This window comes from Onychostoma macrolepis, chromosome 05 (assembly GCF_012432095.1).
Source record: "Onychostoma macrolepis isolate SWU-2019 chromosome 05, ASM1243209v1, whole genome shotgun sequence".
Classification (NCBI taxonomy): Eukaryota; Metazoa; Chordata; class Actinopteri; order Cypriniformes; family Cyprinidae; genus Onychostoma; species Onychostoma macrolepis.
The window spans coordinates 8,096,047-8,115,684 of NC_081159.1; the positions used below are offsets into that span (position 1 = coordinate 8,096,047).

The 19,638-nt window shown below is 38.9% G+C and overlaps 1 protein-coding gene across 1 annotated transcript in view; it reads right to left on the reverse strand.

The window, feature by feature from the left end:
- setbp1 (SET binding protein 1) overlaps nucleotides 1-19,369 on the reverse strand; it is a 54,265-nt gene extending 34,896 nt beyond the window's left edge. Inside the window, exons 1-2 of the mRNA XM_058775835.1 lie at nucleotides 18,808-19,369; nucleotides 7,302-7,941 (exon numbers count right to left, since the gene is read on the reverse strand). Coding sequence (XP_058631818.1) covers nucleotides 7,302-7,772 — 471 coding nt within the window. The 5' untranslated portion in view covers nucleotides 7,773-7,941; nucleotides 18,808-19,369. The remainder of the gene's footprint in view (nucleotides 1-7,301; nucleotides 7,942-18,807) is intronic.
- Nucleotides 19,370-19,638: the final 269 nt, after the last annotated feature.

A 19,638-nucleotide genomic window follows, 5' to 3' on the forward strand; every position in this document is an offset into this window, starting at 1 on the left:
TGTTATATTCTGCTCTTTTAAACATACAAAAAAATAAATAAATAAATATTAAGGTAGACTTGTCAGTTACATGGGTTATTGGTTTTTAAAGATATGAGCAACAGCAATAGTGATTTTCGCTTTTGCAAGTACCAGTCTCAGATATGACTCCACTTATCTACAAAATAATTAACTTAATACAGCTGCATCCTACTCATTTTCACACAGATTAGACAGTCCCTGAAATGAACAACAGTAGCTAGAGTTGTAAATAAAGGAAGTAAAACCACACTCAATTACTTTTTTCTTGTTCTGACAGTCTCCTACACACAGGGGTCACTTTTGCTCAACTGCCCACAATTTCCTCCTCAGTCACCATCGACACTCCCCCAATGACAAACAGCTTGTTATAAATACCTCACATCAAGAGGCTGAGGGAGTCACCTATCGACTTCTGCGAGAGATGCCGAATTAATTTTCCGGTGAATACACTGGACCGGCTCCTAATGATTACGGTCTTGTATTAAAGGATGACTCCATGGGTGCTGGGTAATGAAGCTTTCGGAGCAGGGCTTGTGTGACAGACAGATAAGAGAGTGGCCAATGCCATTAGTACATAAAACCGGCAGCCAACAGGAGGGCCATGGTTTGGACACTCTTAAAAGAGGCTTCCTTATCACACCTCACAGATACTTAAATGGATTTAAACCTGAATTCAGCTCGCGCCGATGACGAGATAGACAAACGTGTAGCTGAAAGAAGGTGACGCTGGCAGTAAACCAAGGAAAACCAAACAACGTGCCAGTTTATGTGAGTCTATATTTCTTTTGATGTGATTACTGTTGACTCTACATCACTGGCAACTATGGTTTGGACACACGGGCCAAAAGAAAATATGATACATATGTCAGTTGGACTGGTCCATGGCAGTAGATCACTGGGGTGAGCTATGCATTTGGGAATGAAGGCCAGACTTTTGGCGGGTGGATGAGCGCTAGCTTATGTACACATACACAGAGTTGATGGGCTGTAACCCTGAGTGATGAGACTGTGTGTGTGTGTGTGTGTGTGTGTGTGTGTGTGGAGGTGCTGAAGTGATACATATTGAACCGAGTGAGAGGAACTCACACAGGGGGTTTAACCCAGAGTTTAATATAGGCCTAACACACTCGTATATGCATGCGCACACACACACAGTTTCCAGGTCCAAACGTCTACTCGTTTCAGTGGAGATTATGGAGATAGATTTGTTGCATAATTCCAAACAAACAGATTATGATCCACAAATAAATGTAAAGAGATGAACAAAAGTTAAACATACTGACAAACAAAATAGAATGAGATCTACAAATAAATATAAGAGTTTCACAAATAAAAATTAAAACAAAATCCACAAATAAAATGAGATTTGTAAATAAAATTTAAAAAACACAACTTGGCCTGACATTAATTTGTAAATCGTGTCCTGTATATTTGTGGATCGCTGTGCACATTTGTGGCTTTTGAAACATTTCTAGTGTCAAGACGCTGACAAATTCACAAATGCGTGGACTTCACCCACCATCTACTCAAGCCAATCAGATAACCGCCACATTTCGCTGAACCATCTTAGCACATTCCAAATGTTTCAAAATCCACAAAAATCTGTCTCCATATGAAAATACCATATAAAGACCATTTCTAAGGACTATTTATTCACATTTACGCTGAGCATTTAAAAACTCCATGTACACTGCAGTCTCTAAGCTCACAGTGTTCAGACACCAATATTTTAACCATTCATGAGAGATGAATCACTGTCTGGCCATCTGAGATTTCAGTTTGAAGATAAAGGTTTTTTTCATGGGTATTACAGCACACCATGAGTGTATATTTGCACCGTTTGCTATTTGCATCTTGCATCTGACAGAACATTTGGACCCGGAAATTGTGACATGTGACGTAAGAATTACCAGGCCGATTGCTGGAGGTCCAGACACCATAATATTCCACACAAAAGACAAACAGATTAATGAATGTACAAATATTTCGTGAATGGGCCGTCCTAAAAAAAAAAATTACGAGAATTTTGTGACAATGAATGGACTATTATCCAAAAGACTGTAGCAACTAAAGGCCCAAACACAGATGTGAACCCTGAAAAAATAATCACGGCCGTTTGAGCGAAATCAATGTAATAATTTGACATACAGCAGTGTTGTCTGATGCTGACGGCAGGTCCCCTGAAAAATATTTTGCCACGCACAAAGGCTTAGCAGCGAAGTCAAGTCCTTCCCTTAATTACCTGCTATTGTATCACACGTCTCCCGCCCATCCCCCGCCACAGTAGGGTCCCATTTTAACCAGGCTCCCCATATGCCCCAGCTCACTTGTTGGCCTTTCCTCTTTGCCACCATCTGGCATATTAGTTCAGCCAAAATGAAAAAAAGAAAGAGCCAGACACAATGAGACAGAGAGCTAGCCCATCTGCTCCCTGCCAGACTCCCCAATCATTACTACACAAAAGCTGCATTTACCCTGCTACACAATCCACCGTTTTTAAACCTCTTATCCCCGCCGCTATCGTCGCTCGGAGAGGAAGTCATTCTTCAACCTGATTATGAATGTGTTTTCTTCAAGCAAACTACTAAATACGAACCATTAGGAGAGAAAACGCAAGGTAAAGATGCGAAGGAAGCGAGCTCCACAAGTTCGTCTTGACAGGGAAAACGATCCCTCGTCAAGTCAGGGCTGGAGTCGCAGAAGCCTCGCTCACACTCTCCCCTGACGAACACGCACCAATGAGCATGCCCGCTCCGGCGGAAATGGCTGACAATCAAAGTGTTGTCGTCAAACACGGAGCAGTGACAGGGCAAAGATCGCTGCCGTCTGGCCCTCAGAGAGCACACGCTCGCGCATTGATCCACCTTCTATCGGGCTTGTCATCACAATGAACTCACTACTGTGTTAAACCACAGGGGTGATACTGGATACAAATACATTATAGACTTAAAGTCAACTGGGCTTCAGTGGACAAGCACCTCCAGCTACTACTATAGCATGAGCATGAGATAGATAGATAGATAGATATATATAAAATGCCTTTAAGCAACAAGTTGGGTTTCAGAAATAAAAAAAGAAATTGATTTTTAACAAAAACTGCTCAAGACCGACCTACCATGAGCTCTGAGGTTATCAAGTTATGATATTTGCTTCTGTAGAAGCCAAAAGTCAGTGTGATTTTAACATTGTATGTAATTGCCAAATTCCCTTTGAAGAACTACAATATCCTCAATCCCAAAGTGGGCAGAGCCTTGAATACACCAATCAGAGAAGTCTGTTACCAGAGAAGCAGGAAGCACACCAAAACTGCCCCTCCCATAAAACATTACATATATTAACTAGCAATTACATAACCAACTCAGTCGTTTTTGAAATCCCAGTGGAGGAAACAAACGGGAAAAATACTGGGACGATCACTGTTACCATCCAGAGACATTTGTAGCAGCCTTTTAGCAAAATGTGCATTCACACTAAATGTTTTTCCTCAGAGTTTGGTAAAAAGGAAAAAATAATAGATGCCATTTGCGAAACCTTTCGTTTAAGTCCTAATGGAAATGCCAAACACAACGTGTCCTGACCTCTGCATATTCAGAACGCCTAATTGCACATCCAGACTCTGTGCTTTTACAACGCCAGCGAGAAGGCTGCGATCTATTTCTGGCTGCGTGGTCACACTATTGTGTGGGTGCAGAAAACTTCTGCTGCATTAAACTAATTTTCCAGCAGCGCAGCCCACGACGACACTTAAAGTGCAAAACAGGTCATCAAGTGGAGTGAGTGGAAGAGGAGGTCTAATCCATACGAGGAGCTGGAGTTAATTCATCAGAGTGCCCGGCTTGTCTAAACTGCCATTGCCCTGGTGTTCTGATTACATTAGCAGGGGGAAAAAAGGCTGTTGCTACGAATAGAAGACACAGCGAGCAGCTGTCGCGGTCCGAGAGGGCTGATGTAAGCCCCTATTCTCAGTGTGTCCGGGCCGGTTTCAATTACGCACTAACCCCTGACCCCACGCTGCTTGTAAGCGAGAGATGAGAAGAGGTGCTGGGCTTGACGCCTAAGCTCCAAACAGCAAAGACAGAATGGGATTTGGTCGCTCTAAATGAGGAGTTTGTGGCACTGTCCCTTCTCAAAGTGAATGGGATTCCATCTGTAGTATGTATTTGGGGGATGGGCGGTTGCTTTTCTTTGCCTTTTCGGAGCTGTTTTCTATAGACACGGCTACACTTTAGACGGTGGCGTGAGGCCACCTCTTCTGTTCTTCTTTCTGCCCTTTTTGACCCTCTGTCTGTGGTCAATGTGGAGATTGCCAGAAAGAGACAGCTGCACTCCAGGCTTCCCGCCTCAGTTCCCTGTTGCTCTTTGAGCCTTTCTCTGTTTTCCATTGATTTCTCCATCACCCTCTCCACTGCATGTATCTGCCGCTTTAGAAAATTTCATCTCTGTGGGGTGGACGAGGACTAAGTTTCCCAGCCTGAAAATAAGAGAAATTCGAGACCCTTGGCTTTGGCTTCGTGGCAACATTGTCCTTCCTCTCCAGGCAAAGAGAAATCCCTGGGGAAATCAGATAACATGCGGCCACATACAAAATTCAAGGCCGATAATCAAACCATCAATTGTTGGGATCAAGTCAAATGCGTTTGGCAGACGTGGATGGGCTTTTAAATGCACATCACATGAAACAGCAGGAGCTGGTCTTCCATTACAGTACAAATAATTCATACCCTAAGAGATTACTGTAAAGATGAAAAGATATCAGAGACTTTCAATGCCAGAGATTCCACACCAAACGCGATCAATTTGAGCCTGCGGTGCGTTTGCTGAAAGATGCTGATGCTGGCAGTTCCTTCTCTGATTCAGTAAGCACAGATTTTTCTCCCTAATTATGGTCAAATTACAGACTCTGGCTGCGGGATCACCAGCCTCTCCTCCCATTCTCTCCCACAATCCTTCATTCTTTTGTGAGGACGGGGAAAATGCGACATATCTGTTTTGAAAACTTGATGGAGCGCGCTGCGGTGAGCTGAAAGTGTTTACTAAAAGGAGCCATTTTAGCGTCTCACATTTTCATGAACTCACTCAATTTGGCACAATCATCTGCAGCTCCCTTTGCAAAAAAAAGTAGCCAACTGGTCTTTACTAAGGATAAGTGGGTTGTCCTGGCTTTGGTATTTCAGGTTGTTATTAATTCATTTTTAATTCACAAACTGTCAACATAATATGAATTGCACTGTCTGAAAAGTCGTGTTTCTCAATTCAAGTACTACAGTCATTCTCAGCAAACAGAAACTAACCAACTCAATGCTGTTTTAGAGCATCTTGCTTTGCTGTGTTTTCAAAATGTTGCATTCATCCAATAATGAAAATACTGTCATCATTTACTCACCCTCATGTCATTCCAAACCCATAAGACTTTTGTTCATTTTTGAAAAACAAAGATATTTTAAATGAAAAAGATGGTTTTACAGAGAAATCTTTCACACTTTAAAAAATAAATCAAGCGGTTTCATCCAAGTGATTTGAAGAGGAGCTCAACTGTACTTGAGAGAACAAACCCGATTGGTTCTTGCAGAACTCAAACAAACTTGTGTGACACACAAGTACAAACATGATTGGTTCTCGCATGTTCAGCAAGCACATTTGGGCTTCTGTTTACCATATTTGATGCACTCTATCTATGTGCGTTCAATGTTTATATGTGAATAAAAGCCTAAATTAAATGTGTTTGTTACATAAAGCGACTGTGTCTCTTCAGAAAGCCAGGGGGAAAAATAAGATCTATTAACATGGATTTCTTTAAGAACATTTTGAAACGTCTGAAGCATTTTGGGGGAATGAGCTTTCAACAGGGGGACAGAAATCTCTCAGGCTTCATTAAAAAGCTTCATATTGTTTCAATTATGAATTTAAGTATCGAGTGAACTAACCTTTAAGCTTTTTAAAAGGAGTCTTGAAACCTCTATTTATATCACGTTGTGCTTCGTTGTGAACCATTGTGAAATGCACCTGATCAGGATCAGATGACCTCACAATCAGCCTAATTATACAGGTCTACCTTGTGACCTAGGAACTTGTTGATTTTGAAAACAGTCGTTTGGCACATCCCTAGCATTTACATTGTACTCCAAGAGACTTCAAAAAGAACAGCAATGAACTATCATGAAACATGATGAAATTACCATGATACCATGCCCAAAAATCATTCTGCTCGTACCATTCTGTCATCCCAAATCAAAAATTGTGTGTCATCTGACATATTCAAAAAAGGCCCTTTACACTGAGTAAGATATCTGGACCACATGCAAGTCAATGAACTCGCTGAGTCTAAATGCCACAAAAGGTTAATGACTAGCCGTTACGTTACTCAATGGCACACACTGGACACACTTCATTTGACGAGCAGCCAAAAAGCTGACAGCCCAGAAAAAGCAATTGTGTCATCTAGGCTCAGCATAAACATGATTTCTTTTAAAGAGAAAGCACTTCAAAAAACATGAGCTGGAAAGCTATAACTGACATGATAAAATGTAGAAAAATACTTGTCCAAGTGGTTATATCAACATCCTCAGTCAGATGCCACAGTTAATTTGACACAAAGAAGGCTGTGAGGGACAGAAGTACAATCCGTTCAAAGACATGAATCTCAAAACATTTACAAATTTACATAAGAATTTCAACTAGCCAAAGACTTATATAGAAATTTGTTCTTCTCATGTCATAATCTCTTAGGTCGCATCTATTTTTCCTATTCTTTCCAAATTTGTTTGTCCACCAGAAATGTGTGGAAAGTACAGAAGCCAGTTTCTGTCACTGAATAAAAAAGGTAGGCCTAATTGAGACTTTTTCTCTCACAATTTTTAAAACTCGCAATTCAGACTATCTTTACCAGAATTGTATTTCTTGAAATTCCAAGTTTACGTATCACAATACTGACTTTTTTCTGAATTCATATTAAAGAGACGCCTAATTTTGTGGATGAAAGGATCAATCTGTAGCACAAAAAATATTTGTTCAAGAAATGTTTCGTATGAATATTACATTCAAATTTATATCGATGCACAAAATCACATTTTACATTCACGCTAAAAAAATAAAATAAAAGGCGCTTCCAGTATTTCATCAGCTGCCGATGTAATTTCACTGCCATCAAATTCAACATGGCATCTACTCTGACTAAAGTCCATACTGTCTATACCGGTGATACCATATGACATCAACACAACAGAGTGATCACATGACACAAGAAAACAAAAGCATTTCTAAACACTGGCAGTGACACTAACCCTTTTTCTGGGGGGTCCTTTATCTTCCTCCTTCCCTCCCCTGACACTCTTGGCATGCTTGGCGGTCTTCTGCTCTCCTGGCTGCTTGATGGTGATGCGGATCTCAGGAGGACAGATGTAGTTCTCTAGATTCTTAGGAGGCTTCTTGGCCCGCTTGGTCGTTTGTATCTTCAGCTTCAGGCTGCCTTCAGAGAAACTGGCCTCCTTGATGGAGAATTCCTGCTCCTCCAGCCCATCTCCCTGCCCCCATCTCTCACTGTCCGCATTAGAAGTAACATCGATGTCCTTCCCCAGACCGAGGTCTTCGTCCTCTTCATGGTCCGGTTGCTCTCCAGGTAAAGGGAGGCTCTTGATTGGACTGGCGAGGAGACCCACCTCACTGAGATCTGCTCTGTTGATGGTGGTAACAGTGGAGAAGAACTCTTCGTTCCCTTTGGGCCGGGACGTCCGAGTAAGGTCTCTTTGCTCCATTGACTATCTCGAAGCTTCGTCCAAGAATCAGGAAGCAGAGGGACCCAAAAAGGGCAGAGGGTCACCGGTCCAGGTGATTGAGTTTAATCAGAGGGATGTGATGGTTTTTGGCTCTACTGCTCCCGAAATCTTATAAATCTCGTTAAGGTGGAGTTTTTCCCAGGTGAAACTGAAAGTAGAGTCAAAAAGAACAAATTATTAGTTCATTAAAACTATAAACACATGCGTACATGTCCAGACACGCCAAAGCCTATATGAAAACATCTTTACATCTTTTCTAACCAGACATGACACAATAAAGTCCATTTCTTTCAAGATTAATCAGAATTTTTGTCATCCTAACCAGCCGCAACAAGCAACGAGTTACAAAACGTCTTGTTAGCACTTGGTTTCTATTTCTGTTACATTGTGTTGGGTAGCTCCGCCCCCAGACAAATCTCATTGGTCCAGGGATGTAAACACAGCTGTGTATTACACAATACTAAATGTCTTTTCACTTAATTTTAATTAGAGATTTACCAATACCACGTCATATATCGGCTGTTATTAGATATGTACTTTTATTTATCATCTTTAACTAAAACTTTTTTTATCTTAATTTTTAACAAATACTCATTTTTAATACCGTACATTATAATGGCTAAATTCACATTAATACCACTGATTTTAGTTTTTACTTTGTATTTAAAATGCATTTAGAATTTAGAATTTTACTATCTCCATTTATCTCAGTGTTATTGGCCATTATATTAAAATAATTGATGGCTTACTGATTGAATTTAAATGTAAATTTTAAAAACTTCAGTATGGTGATTAAATACTTCCTCAGTACCGTAATTCCTATTTAAGTGGGCAAGGTGAATTACTGAACAAGACAAATGTGTCTTTGTTAAACCACCAATTAATCAGCATTGGGGTTTAAGCACACAGTCTTCAACCCGAAACAGTTGTACCGCTGGCTCCAGGCAAACTCCCTGACACCATAATTACATTGCTGACCAGCTCATTTGCTTTAGTGGTCAGTTGAGTAAGCCTAGTCACGGTGTGAAAGTCAACAAATGAGGCCTCTGGCCTAGTGATAAACACTTTCCAGACATCAAACAGACCACAACCTGAGCAACCACAGACCTGGAAAAGCCCAATTAGGGTTGAATATAACACCTCAGCAGCACACACATAGCATCAAATTGGGTATTGAATGAATTTTTTGCAGGTTACATTCAACATATCAATTATATCACTCAAACAAACCATGGCTGACAAAATCAGTCTAAAAATAATTCTAAAAAGCGTTCTGATTGGCTCAGACATACGGATGTTATGTCATACCTATGTCAATGCCTGGAGACACACACGGTAGATAAGCCTGACAAAACAAAGTTGACAATAGCCGGAATGGTGGACGGTGGCAAATTTAACACTAATCCTTGAAATAAGCAGTTTCTATTTCAGAGAGGAGTTCAACACAAACTCTCCATCCCCCAAGCGTCAGACGCATGATGTCAGTATTGATGTATATAGATGGAGGGTTTGGAGCATTGAGCTCAGGCTCTCATCTGCTGTTGGCTTGCTGTCAGACAGAGCTCAGTGTCATTTACCCTTTCAACTGCCAGACAGGTGACAGATGAGAGGCTACTGAAAACAACGGCAGCTATCGCAAGACAGCTTGGATCCACGCTAGACTAAACAGCTCTATCTATCCATCATATCATGACAGTCAAAATGGCATGATTCTCATTCCAGTCCGTGTCGACTCAAACACAGCCATTCACAAATCCTGAAACCCAGTTGTTTATCTCTCACTTGTCTGTACCTCTGAATAGTGTCCCAATGCATCTTGGGTGTTCTAGCTATTTGGCAAACGGACTAAAAAAACATGACGTAACACCACAGTGACCACATACACGCTGCAGCTAAAAATGGTTGTCATTCTTTATTTAAGGGCTTAATCCTTTTCTGCACAAACATGGTTCAATTTGTGAAAAACATAAAAGGGTAACTGTCTTCATTACTTGTAGTTATGAGTTTATTTCTTGTAATCATGAATTAACACAGTATCTTACATTTTACTATATTTCTTGTAACTGTGACTACATTTCACTTAATTGCAACTTTATTTCTTACAGTTGTGAATGCATATTTCATAACTACCACTTTTTTCACATAACAGTGGCTTTATTTTTCATAACCATCACTTTATACAGTATCTTATGATTGGGACTATATTTATTGTAATTGTGACTACATTTCACTAAATTGTAACTTTATTCCTTAAAACTGTGAAATGTATCTCTCACAATAGGCACTTCATTTCACACAATAGTGACTTTATTTCTAATAATTATGACTCTTATTTCTAATAATGGTTACACTTTAGTATAGGGACCAATGCTCACTATTAACTTAGTTGCTTATTAGCATGCCTATTAATAACATACTGGCTGTTTATTAGTACTTATAAAGCACATATTCTGCATCCCTAATCCTACCAAATAACTAAACTTAATAACTACTTTACTAACTATTAATAAGCAGCAAATTAGGAGTTTATTGAGGCAAAAGGCCTAGTTAATGGTTTGTGAATAGTGAGAATTGGCCCCAATAACCATAAATTTATACAGTCTCTCACAACTGGCACATAATTGCAACTCCATATCCATTATATTTTGTAATATAATCGTCTCAATATTTCACAGTTTGACTGTTCTTACTTTAAACTATTTCACAATTACTTGTTTTATTTTTTACTCTGGAAGCAGAAACGGACATTCGTCGTTTTGGTTATTTTGGGTAGTGACAACCAAATTCATTCCCTAAATGTTAAACTTTGCGCAATTCATCACGCCCCTTTTGTGCTACTGACATTAATGCCTCAAATTGGGTTTGTGAGGTGTGGTGTGCAATTAATTTTCTTTACTGCAAGTGCCCAATTAGAAACCTCCTAGAACAACCTAGCAAGCTACAACCAACCAAAGCAAGTCACTAGCACTATTTTAGTCAAAAATATCTACACAATATGGATTCAACTGATGACGTTAATGTTTTCTGTTTACAAACAGGAGTGGGTTTTTTGTGTATGTATGTACACACAAAGATTCACAAGTAAATACGGTTGTTCAAGAGCCCAGTCAATAATCAGTTAGTTTCCTGGTTGTATAAGTGTAACGCATACACTCACAAACATAATGCCCCTTACACAATACTAAACCCTAAGACCCAGTTTATGTAACAGAAAGCTCTGTCTGGCAGAGTGGGCACGCTAATTGTGTAAGAAAACAGTCGGCTCATGAACAGGTTTATTATTATCACAAATATGCCCCGGGCAGACCGTGGGTAACTACAACACATAAAGCAGTTCTGTGTCAGCAGCGCTGCCTGTGGCAGACTCGGGGGGGGGGGTATAAATTCAGACGCTCATACTCAAGGGGCTTTACATACTGATCTGCCCTCTTTTCTGACGCATCTCAATTAAGATGATCAGAGCATCGGGGGGCAATTATCTGAACAAATTCATCTAAATCAGCTCAACAAAATCAGCTCAACTGGTTTAATGATGACATAATGCAAAAAATTCAATCAAATGCCTGGCGTTTTAATAAGTTACTGAAAAGTTCACAATGAAACTGTAATCAGGGCTTAACAGAAAGGATAATCAGCTGACCTGGGTTTCGGATGAAAGAACTGCCAATTGCCCTGTCAGGCCAGTGTTGTGATGTCACTGAATTTCATACGTACATTTTTAAGGCTTAAAGGGATAGTTCACCCAAAAATGAAAATTTTATGCTGATCTGCTTACCCCCAGGGCATCCAACTTTGTTTCTTCAGTAGAACACAAACAAAGATTTTTAACTCAAACCGTTGCAGTCTGTCAGTCAATGGGACCCACGGCTTTGAGAGTAAAAAAAAAAACTTACACAGACAAAACCAAATTAAACCCTGCGGCTCTAAAGACACGAAACGATCGATCTGTGCAAGACACTGAGATTCCTAATTGAGATTGGCAATGGTCCATTTGAGAGATAGGTGGCGGTAATGCACTTATAAGTCTGCGATCCGCCGTAAAGCAAGAAGAAGACACGTCACACGCCGGCTGTTGTGAACGCGCTCAGGACAGTTGGACATTGCGGTGGATCAGAGGTAAAAAAACGATATAAATACTATTCAGTTTCTTGCACAGACCAATTGTTTCTTGTCTTTAGACCTCAATGTATCGTCACGAGCCATGGGGTTTAATTTGGTTTTGTCTGTGTATGTTTTTTTGACTCTCAAATCCGTGGGTCCCATTGACTGCCATTATATGACTGACAGACTGCAACGGTTTGAGTTAAAAATCTTCGCTTGTGTTCTACTGAAGAAACAAAGTCACTTACATCTTGGATGCCCTGGGGGTAAGCAGATAAACATCAAATTTTCATTTTTGGGTGAACTATCCCTTTAAAAACTAAACTCCTAAAAAAAAATCTTACTGTTTTTAATATGACAGTATATATTGTTAAGAAGTGAGATGTATGTTCTTGACTTCTTTCAAAGCCTGTGCTCTAAGGACTTTTTTTGAACTGACACAATCTGTAGTCGGGTGTCAAGACTGTCTGCTGTGGTGAGAGGATTCCTCTCTGTCCCAGTCCCTTTTAAGGCCATGAACAGTGAGCAGGCTTGAGGTAGACTCACAAATAGCCTTCCCAAACAACCATGCTCACAATTTGTTGAGATCCTGTCTGGTAAACACAGAGGAAACACTAAGTAGCTGTATTACCATCTTTTTGATTAAATGGGATGCATTTACAATTTAAACTCCTTTGAAATAATAAATATACTTTCATTCTGAACTGTTTACAATAATTGTTCCGTAAGTTTTCTATTTTTTACAGCCACAAAACGGTCTTCAATCTTATTCAATATTAAGCATGTACACTGAAAAATAAAATTAAGGTAAGTGGTCACAAACTATTTATTTTAGCTACATTTAATTAAAAAATGTTGAAAGTTAGTCAACTAAATTTGTTTATTTAAATGTAGCTAAAATAAATTGATTGCAACCATTTACCTTAAAAAAATTTAGTAAACTCAATGAATCATTTTTTCAGTGTATTTATTATTGTGATTTCCTTCATACATGTAATACACATTTTAATTTGTTTAAATTAAAATGTTTTGGTGAAAATGTCAGACTTCTCTCTGGTGACGTATGAACTTCTCCAATCATTTAGTCTGCTTAAAGGGATAGTTCATCAAAAAAGTAGCCTACATTTTGACATGATTTACTCACCCTCAAGTTGTTCCAAACCTGTATGAGTTTATTTCTTCTGTTGAACAAAAATGAAGATATTTTGAAGAATGCTGGTAAACAACCAGTTAACTTTAGCAACTTTAACAATTTTCCCATGCTATCTGGAAGTCGGCTACCGTCAACTGTTTGGTTACCAACATTCTTCAAAACACCTTCTTTTGTGTTCAACAGAAGAAAGAAACTCATACAGGTTTGGAACAACTTGAGGGTGAGTAAATAATGACAGAATAGTTTTTTTTGGGTGAACTATGCCTTTAAATCCCACCCTTCTACTATGAACATCTTTCATTTTTTCTTTTTTCATAATCCATTACACTCAGATGTACATCACAATAAGGAAGAAAATATCTATCACTACTTCCTTTTCGTTGCAACTTTAATGACCAAATAAAAAGCGCAGTAAAATCATTGCAATATTTACAGTGTTGCTATATATATATATATATATATATATATATATATATATATATAGTAAATACTGGAAATACCTCCCAGCCTAACTTTACTGGCAAGAAACACTTGTCAGTTATATTTCCCATGGTGCTATGGAGGGCTGCGAGGGACAGAAGTACAGTCTGTTCAATGTAATTTCTATCAACTGGAATCTTTTTGGCAAGACATATTTTCAGTGTTTGGTCAGCTTGAACGATCGAACACCCATGTACACAGCAGCACACCATATTGAACGGACAGCATTTCTCCCACACAGGCTGATTTTCGTTTGTGTTAAATCAAATAAGGCGTCTACTCTGGCTAACATCAATAGGCTCCTCAGAAGTGGCACGGCTGACACATGCCCTGCAGTTCTACAAATGAAAGGAAACTTCACAATCTTGGCCACATTTGTTCAAGACATCAATTGTCATGACATGGCTGAATTACATACTCTTTGTTGCGTAGCTCTGGGCGGCTACGCAAAGTATATTCTACAACAGTGGTGGGACGTAAATAAACACTCACCGGTCGCATAAGGTTGCCAGGACTGAAACCGAATTAAACTAAATGTGTCTGCGGTCTAAAAAAATCATGCTTTCTTTTCCAGTGCCTTGACCTGATGCAGTCACAAAGTGAAGCAAGCTGACCATGATCTTAATTTCAAGGCCAGTGAGGAAATCTGGTTTCTTGAATGGCTGAGTTGTCACAACAGACAACACTAATGAGAAAAGGTGCTGAAGTTACATGAGGGGCATGGCAGAAATGATGATCTTTACAATCTAATCACCTCAAAAAGAAACAACAGATACAAGTAGGCCTGCAAAATAAACTGAACTGAAATCACAGCTGTCTTGAGTAATTACTAAGCCACAAAAAAGTTAATTAAACAAATATACTGTATACTTGCACTCTTTGTTGTTGGTTACTACACAGAGCACTGTTTTTATTGGCAGGAGACTGTGGGCAAAACACGACTCAAGTGACCGCCGCCTTAAAAATGACAAAACAGTCTTACATTAGTAACTGCTGATGTTCACCATTTTCACCTTTCCAATGTAAGTCTATGAGGGTCTGTGTGTTGTAGTTGTAGATGCAAAAAAATATGATTTAAATTTAATTTAAAGAACGCAATGTCATTTAAATTAGCTACAGAATTATTAAGGTTGTAGTGGAGATGATATTAACTAAAGGGTTCACAGTGTAAATGTTAGGAAACAATATTGTTAACTTCCGAATAAAGCTTTTCTTTTATTAGGTGACTGTGAGAAGTGTCTGCCTCAGTTGTAATTTCTAATTATGTTACTCTGAAATTTAACAATTTATTTAAAGCTGTAGTCCGTAACTTTTTTTTTTTGTGCTCAATTTACAAAATTAATATACCCTGCTAAAAAAAAAACAATAGAACCCTGCCCAAAACACAATAGAAAATGTAATGGATTTAATGGTTATAATGGGAATTGTATTGGTTTTAATGGAAACTATAATGGTGTCTACTGGTATGTGATGGATTCTATTGGTGGGATGTTAAATCCTATTGGAAAAATGCCCAAAACAAACTACAAAAAGGAATTTTGTAATGGTTTTACTGGAAAAAGCGAATGGTTTATAATGGTATTTTAATGGAAACCATTAGAATTTCTGTGATGGTTTCGATTGGGCATCTATTGTTTTTTTTAGCAGGGTAATAAGCGAGTACATCATGAATCCATTTTCCAAACCGTGTTTTTGGCTTATCCTGAATCACTACAGTACACCTATAATAAGCGTTTATAATCTGACTATTTCAGACTGGTACTGGTGGAACCGCTGCGGAGTAGCCCAGTACCTGCGTGATTTGTCTTAGACATAAACAGAGAGAAGTAGCTCCAGCTACAATGTTCTACTGCAAGACGCACGCAGTTCTGTTTATTAACCGCTAGAGCGCCAAAAGTTACAGACTGCAGCTTTAAAGGGACAGTTCACCTAAAAATGAACATTATGTCATTACTTACTCACCCTCATGTTTTTCCAAGCCTCTACAACTTTCAACAGACATGAAGTTCTTCTCTCATGCTTATTGTCCCTCCTTGGAATGAAATTATATCTGTTCATCATATAAAGCAATTATTTATTTTTAGAAGATATGGATTACTTTTACAATGTCTTTATGAACTTTTTGAGGCATAAAAGTTTTTGGTGGAATAGACTTTTAATGGAGGGACAGAAATCACTCAGATTTTATTAAAAACATCTGAATTTGTTTCGATAGATGAACTGAAGTCATACAGGTTTGGAATGACATTAGGGTGAGAAAATGATGACAATTTTCATTTTTAGGTGAAATAATGGCAAATAAAAATGCTTAGCACTTCATTCCATTCCATAAGAATAATATCCAATTACTTCATGAGCATATTTTACTGAAAATCACATTGTTCACAGAAATCAGGGATGCTGTGTAAAGCTTGCCTGCGTGTGAACAGTAATAAAGGTCAATTTAGAGGCATTCAATGTTATTGGTTTCTTCAGTTTTTCATACCCTACTTCAGATGAGAGCTGCTGTTTAAGTGTAATCTTTTGCCCTTTTGTGATTTTACTTGCTTAGCAACAGCAAACTGAAGGTCAGTGTTTACCACTGTGTGCTTCAAATCACAACTGCAAACAGATTCAAATAACCACTTCCTTTTCTATATTAATAGATAAGGTTTACAGGTTTTTTTTATCAAATTTAAGGATCAAGCATAAATCAAAGTCTGACTGATTGTCGCTTTTGATTACTGACAATACTGGAGAGTTATCCATCAACACAATCCCTGGTGCCGGCCATCCCGAGTAACTGAAACACATCTGATACCGTCCTTCTGCAGCAAAGTTTCCAAATGTGCAGCCAATCCCACTTGAACTCACAAAAAAAAAAAAAAAAACCTGCCGCCCTTGTCTTGTTTTCTTCGATGACAAAAGCAAATGGATTTCTGCCAAAATGTAAATTTTAAACTGAGGAGAGATCGGAATTTCGACCGCAGCAAAAACAAAATGGCTGTAGTCAAAAGAAGAAGAAAAAATGAAACGGTCCTCCTCCCCCTGTAGCTTGCTGCCAAAAGGTGTTCTTGTTCTGATATTTGGTTTGGAACGGCTGCCAAAAATTAGATATGTCCTTGGATATCTCCCTCTTTCCTTTGTCTCCTGTCAGGACTTGGCTGTCCTCCAGTGCAACTAGCCATAGCCAGGAACAGAGGGAGCTCCATTCACACACATAAACATCACTTTGGATTTATCCTTTGCTCAAATACTGTGGTTCTTTTGTGTAATCGTATACTCTGCATATGGATACAATAGGTTTTCTGGAATCTTTTTGTGGGCAAGCGCTCCATAAGTAGATGTGTTTGTGTTTTGATAAACGTGTTCAGTCTCCTCATCTGACCTGGGTTTTTCCATTGGCTTTCTATGAAACGATGAAGACTAACAGTTCCTCTTCCATTCTGAAACAACTAGGCTACACAGTGATACAACACTCAAATCAAGATTTTATATTGTCCCGAAACTCTATATAGCCTCTATTATTGATCACAGTATTGTATTGAGTATTTCATAAGATTTCAGTGAAGACAAACCAGTGCTTCTGACCAAACCCTGATGCAACCAAACCACTCATTTCTCTCAAATTAGGTTAAATGCCAGATTTGAGTTCATATTTCTCTTCAGAACTTCAATATTTGTGCTAACCACAGCATACATATTGAGAATATGTCTCTACTAAGCAACAATATGTGATAAATTGTGAACGTTGTTGTAACAAAACAGATCAAATTCAAACAGTTCACCCATTCTGCTATCATTCATGCACTCTCATGCCATTCCAAACCTGTAAGACTTTCTTTCTTCTGTGGACAATATTTTGAATAATGTTGGCAACCAATTTTGATTACCATTGACTTCCACTGTATCGACAAAAAATTGGGATTTTTGGGTGAGTTATCCCTTTAAGGTATGATATTCAAAGCATATCACTTGGCTTGCTTTCTAAAATGATATCGGTCTCCTAAAAGTTGTGTTTGACAAACAAGCTGTGTCAAAATTAAAAGTTGGCATGAAATAGAAGTTGTGATAGTGTTTTCTTTCCTATTGAGACATATATCCAAATAAAAGTGTCTCAAAAGAGAAAATGTATTTGTTTTCACAAAACAGTGCAATATTCCTTTAAAATTATTATAAGAAATGAGAATTTTGGTGGCTTTAAGTTCCCCTGGAGAACATTCTGCCTGCGTCCCAATGTGCATACTATCCATCCTAAATTCTGTGTGATATTAGTAATTTTCAATACTATTTCGGGCAGATAGGGTGGATAGTATGCACATTGGGACGCAGGGTCTGTTTCAATCCAAAAATGCTCAGAAAACCACTCAGATCACCTTGTCATAGCTCCTCCCCTTTCTGCAATTAGGCACAGACTCAGCCAATCAAATGAGGGGCACGATACTAATCTAAGATCTGATAGGCTATATATGGAGAATATTAATAATTACTGAAATTCTCGTTCTGAATAATATCCGATCATGGTAAACGTCAGCAAAGATTATCTCGACCATGACAGATCAGATATGAAGCCAAACACTAGGTCAACAGTTTCATCATTGCTACCCATCACAGACAAAACGCTGATGTGTCTCAAAACCTAGCGAGACACCTACTTGACAGCATTTTAGGCAGCACAGGACGTTCAATTGCCCACAAACGCTGTCTAGATAGACTGCTCGCTAGGTTTTGTGACACATTCAGTCTGTAATGAGTACGAACACCACTGACATGGAAAGCAAGCCTACACGGTGGCTTATAGTGGAAATTACTATAGGCGCTTGTCAGTGCAAACACACGCCTACTCTCTATCAGCGGGAAACTGATGCATGGCCGCGATTACAGTAAATTACGCTGAATAATGCCTCTTCTTTTGAATATACCACTTTATATATCAGATCATACAGCTCAGGTACCCTCTCACTGTCCTTCAGGGTGAGTTAGATAAACATTCACCTTTTGTAGTCTATGGAACTGTTCCTCATCAATGATTGCCATAAGTATTGATAGATATGTAGATTTTGCTGCTTTAAGTCAAATTAAACAAACACTATAGGCAGACTGGCGATAGTCCACTTTTTTTCTTGTGGTTAAAATGGAGCTCTGCAGTTTGTAAGTGCTTCACTAATCCACAACAACCCGACCGGTTTACTCATTTCAGTTCAATTAACGTACAGATCAAGTAAGATAAGTAAATGATAATATCGTAAAAAAATGGCATGTTGAAATGGTGGTTAAAGGAGCGCAGAGGTAAAAACTCACCCATTTCTGAAGCTGCTGCTGCTGAAGTCTACGAGAGTAAATCCATCCACTAGATTATGACAAGCACTTTACAATCCCTCAAACTCGAGCAAACGGCGTTTTTATCGCTTTAAAATGGCGTCAGTTGCAATCTCGGGTGAGATTTCTTTTAGAAGGAAAAAGATAAATGAAGAGCGGTCGATTTGCGATCGATCAGTGGAGTGCGTCTGCAGATTCAGATGAAATGTGGACTGAAGCAGGAATATGCATTGCTTCCCTCTCAAATCATCAGACTCGGGGGTGGATCGAGCCTTCCCACTGCGGAGAAAACAAACCTGCTCTTACGATCCTTGATAATATCCAAAGTCCTGCGTTAGATGGCACACCGGAGCCGAGCGGTCGTGCAGGGCAAATATCCAGGGATATGCAGACTCTGGCGTTCCTGTTTCTGGACGTGTTTGATCGGACTTGAGCGAGTGTGATGTGACTCTTGCTGGACTCCCGCAGTAGTTTTTGATAATGATCGGTGTGCTCTGCTCCCAGCAAATGCTCTGACTGGCCCTGCCGACTGCTCTCGCGCGCCCTCTACCTGTAGCGCGCTACATAAAACAAACATTTATTTATTTGTTTGTTTGTTTGTTTGTTTGTTTGTATATCAATCACACGTTTATTTGTTAATTATTATTAACAAATATGTTCTAATTGTTGCTTGTAGCTCGATATGTTTATTTACTTATTTTTTATTTGTAATTTTTGTTCGACTGTTTGCTTGTAGCGCAAAATATTTATTTGTTTGTAGTGAAAAATTTATTCATTATTTTGTGTGTTGGCTCAAAATATGTATATTTACTT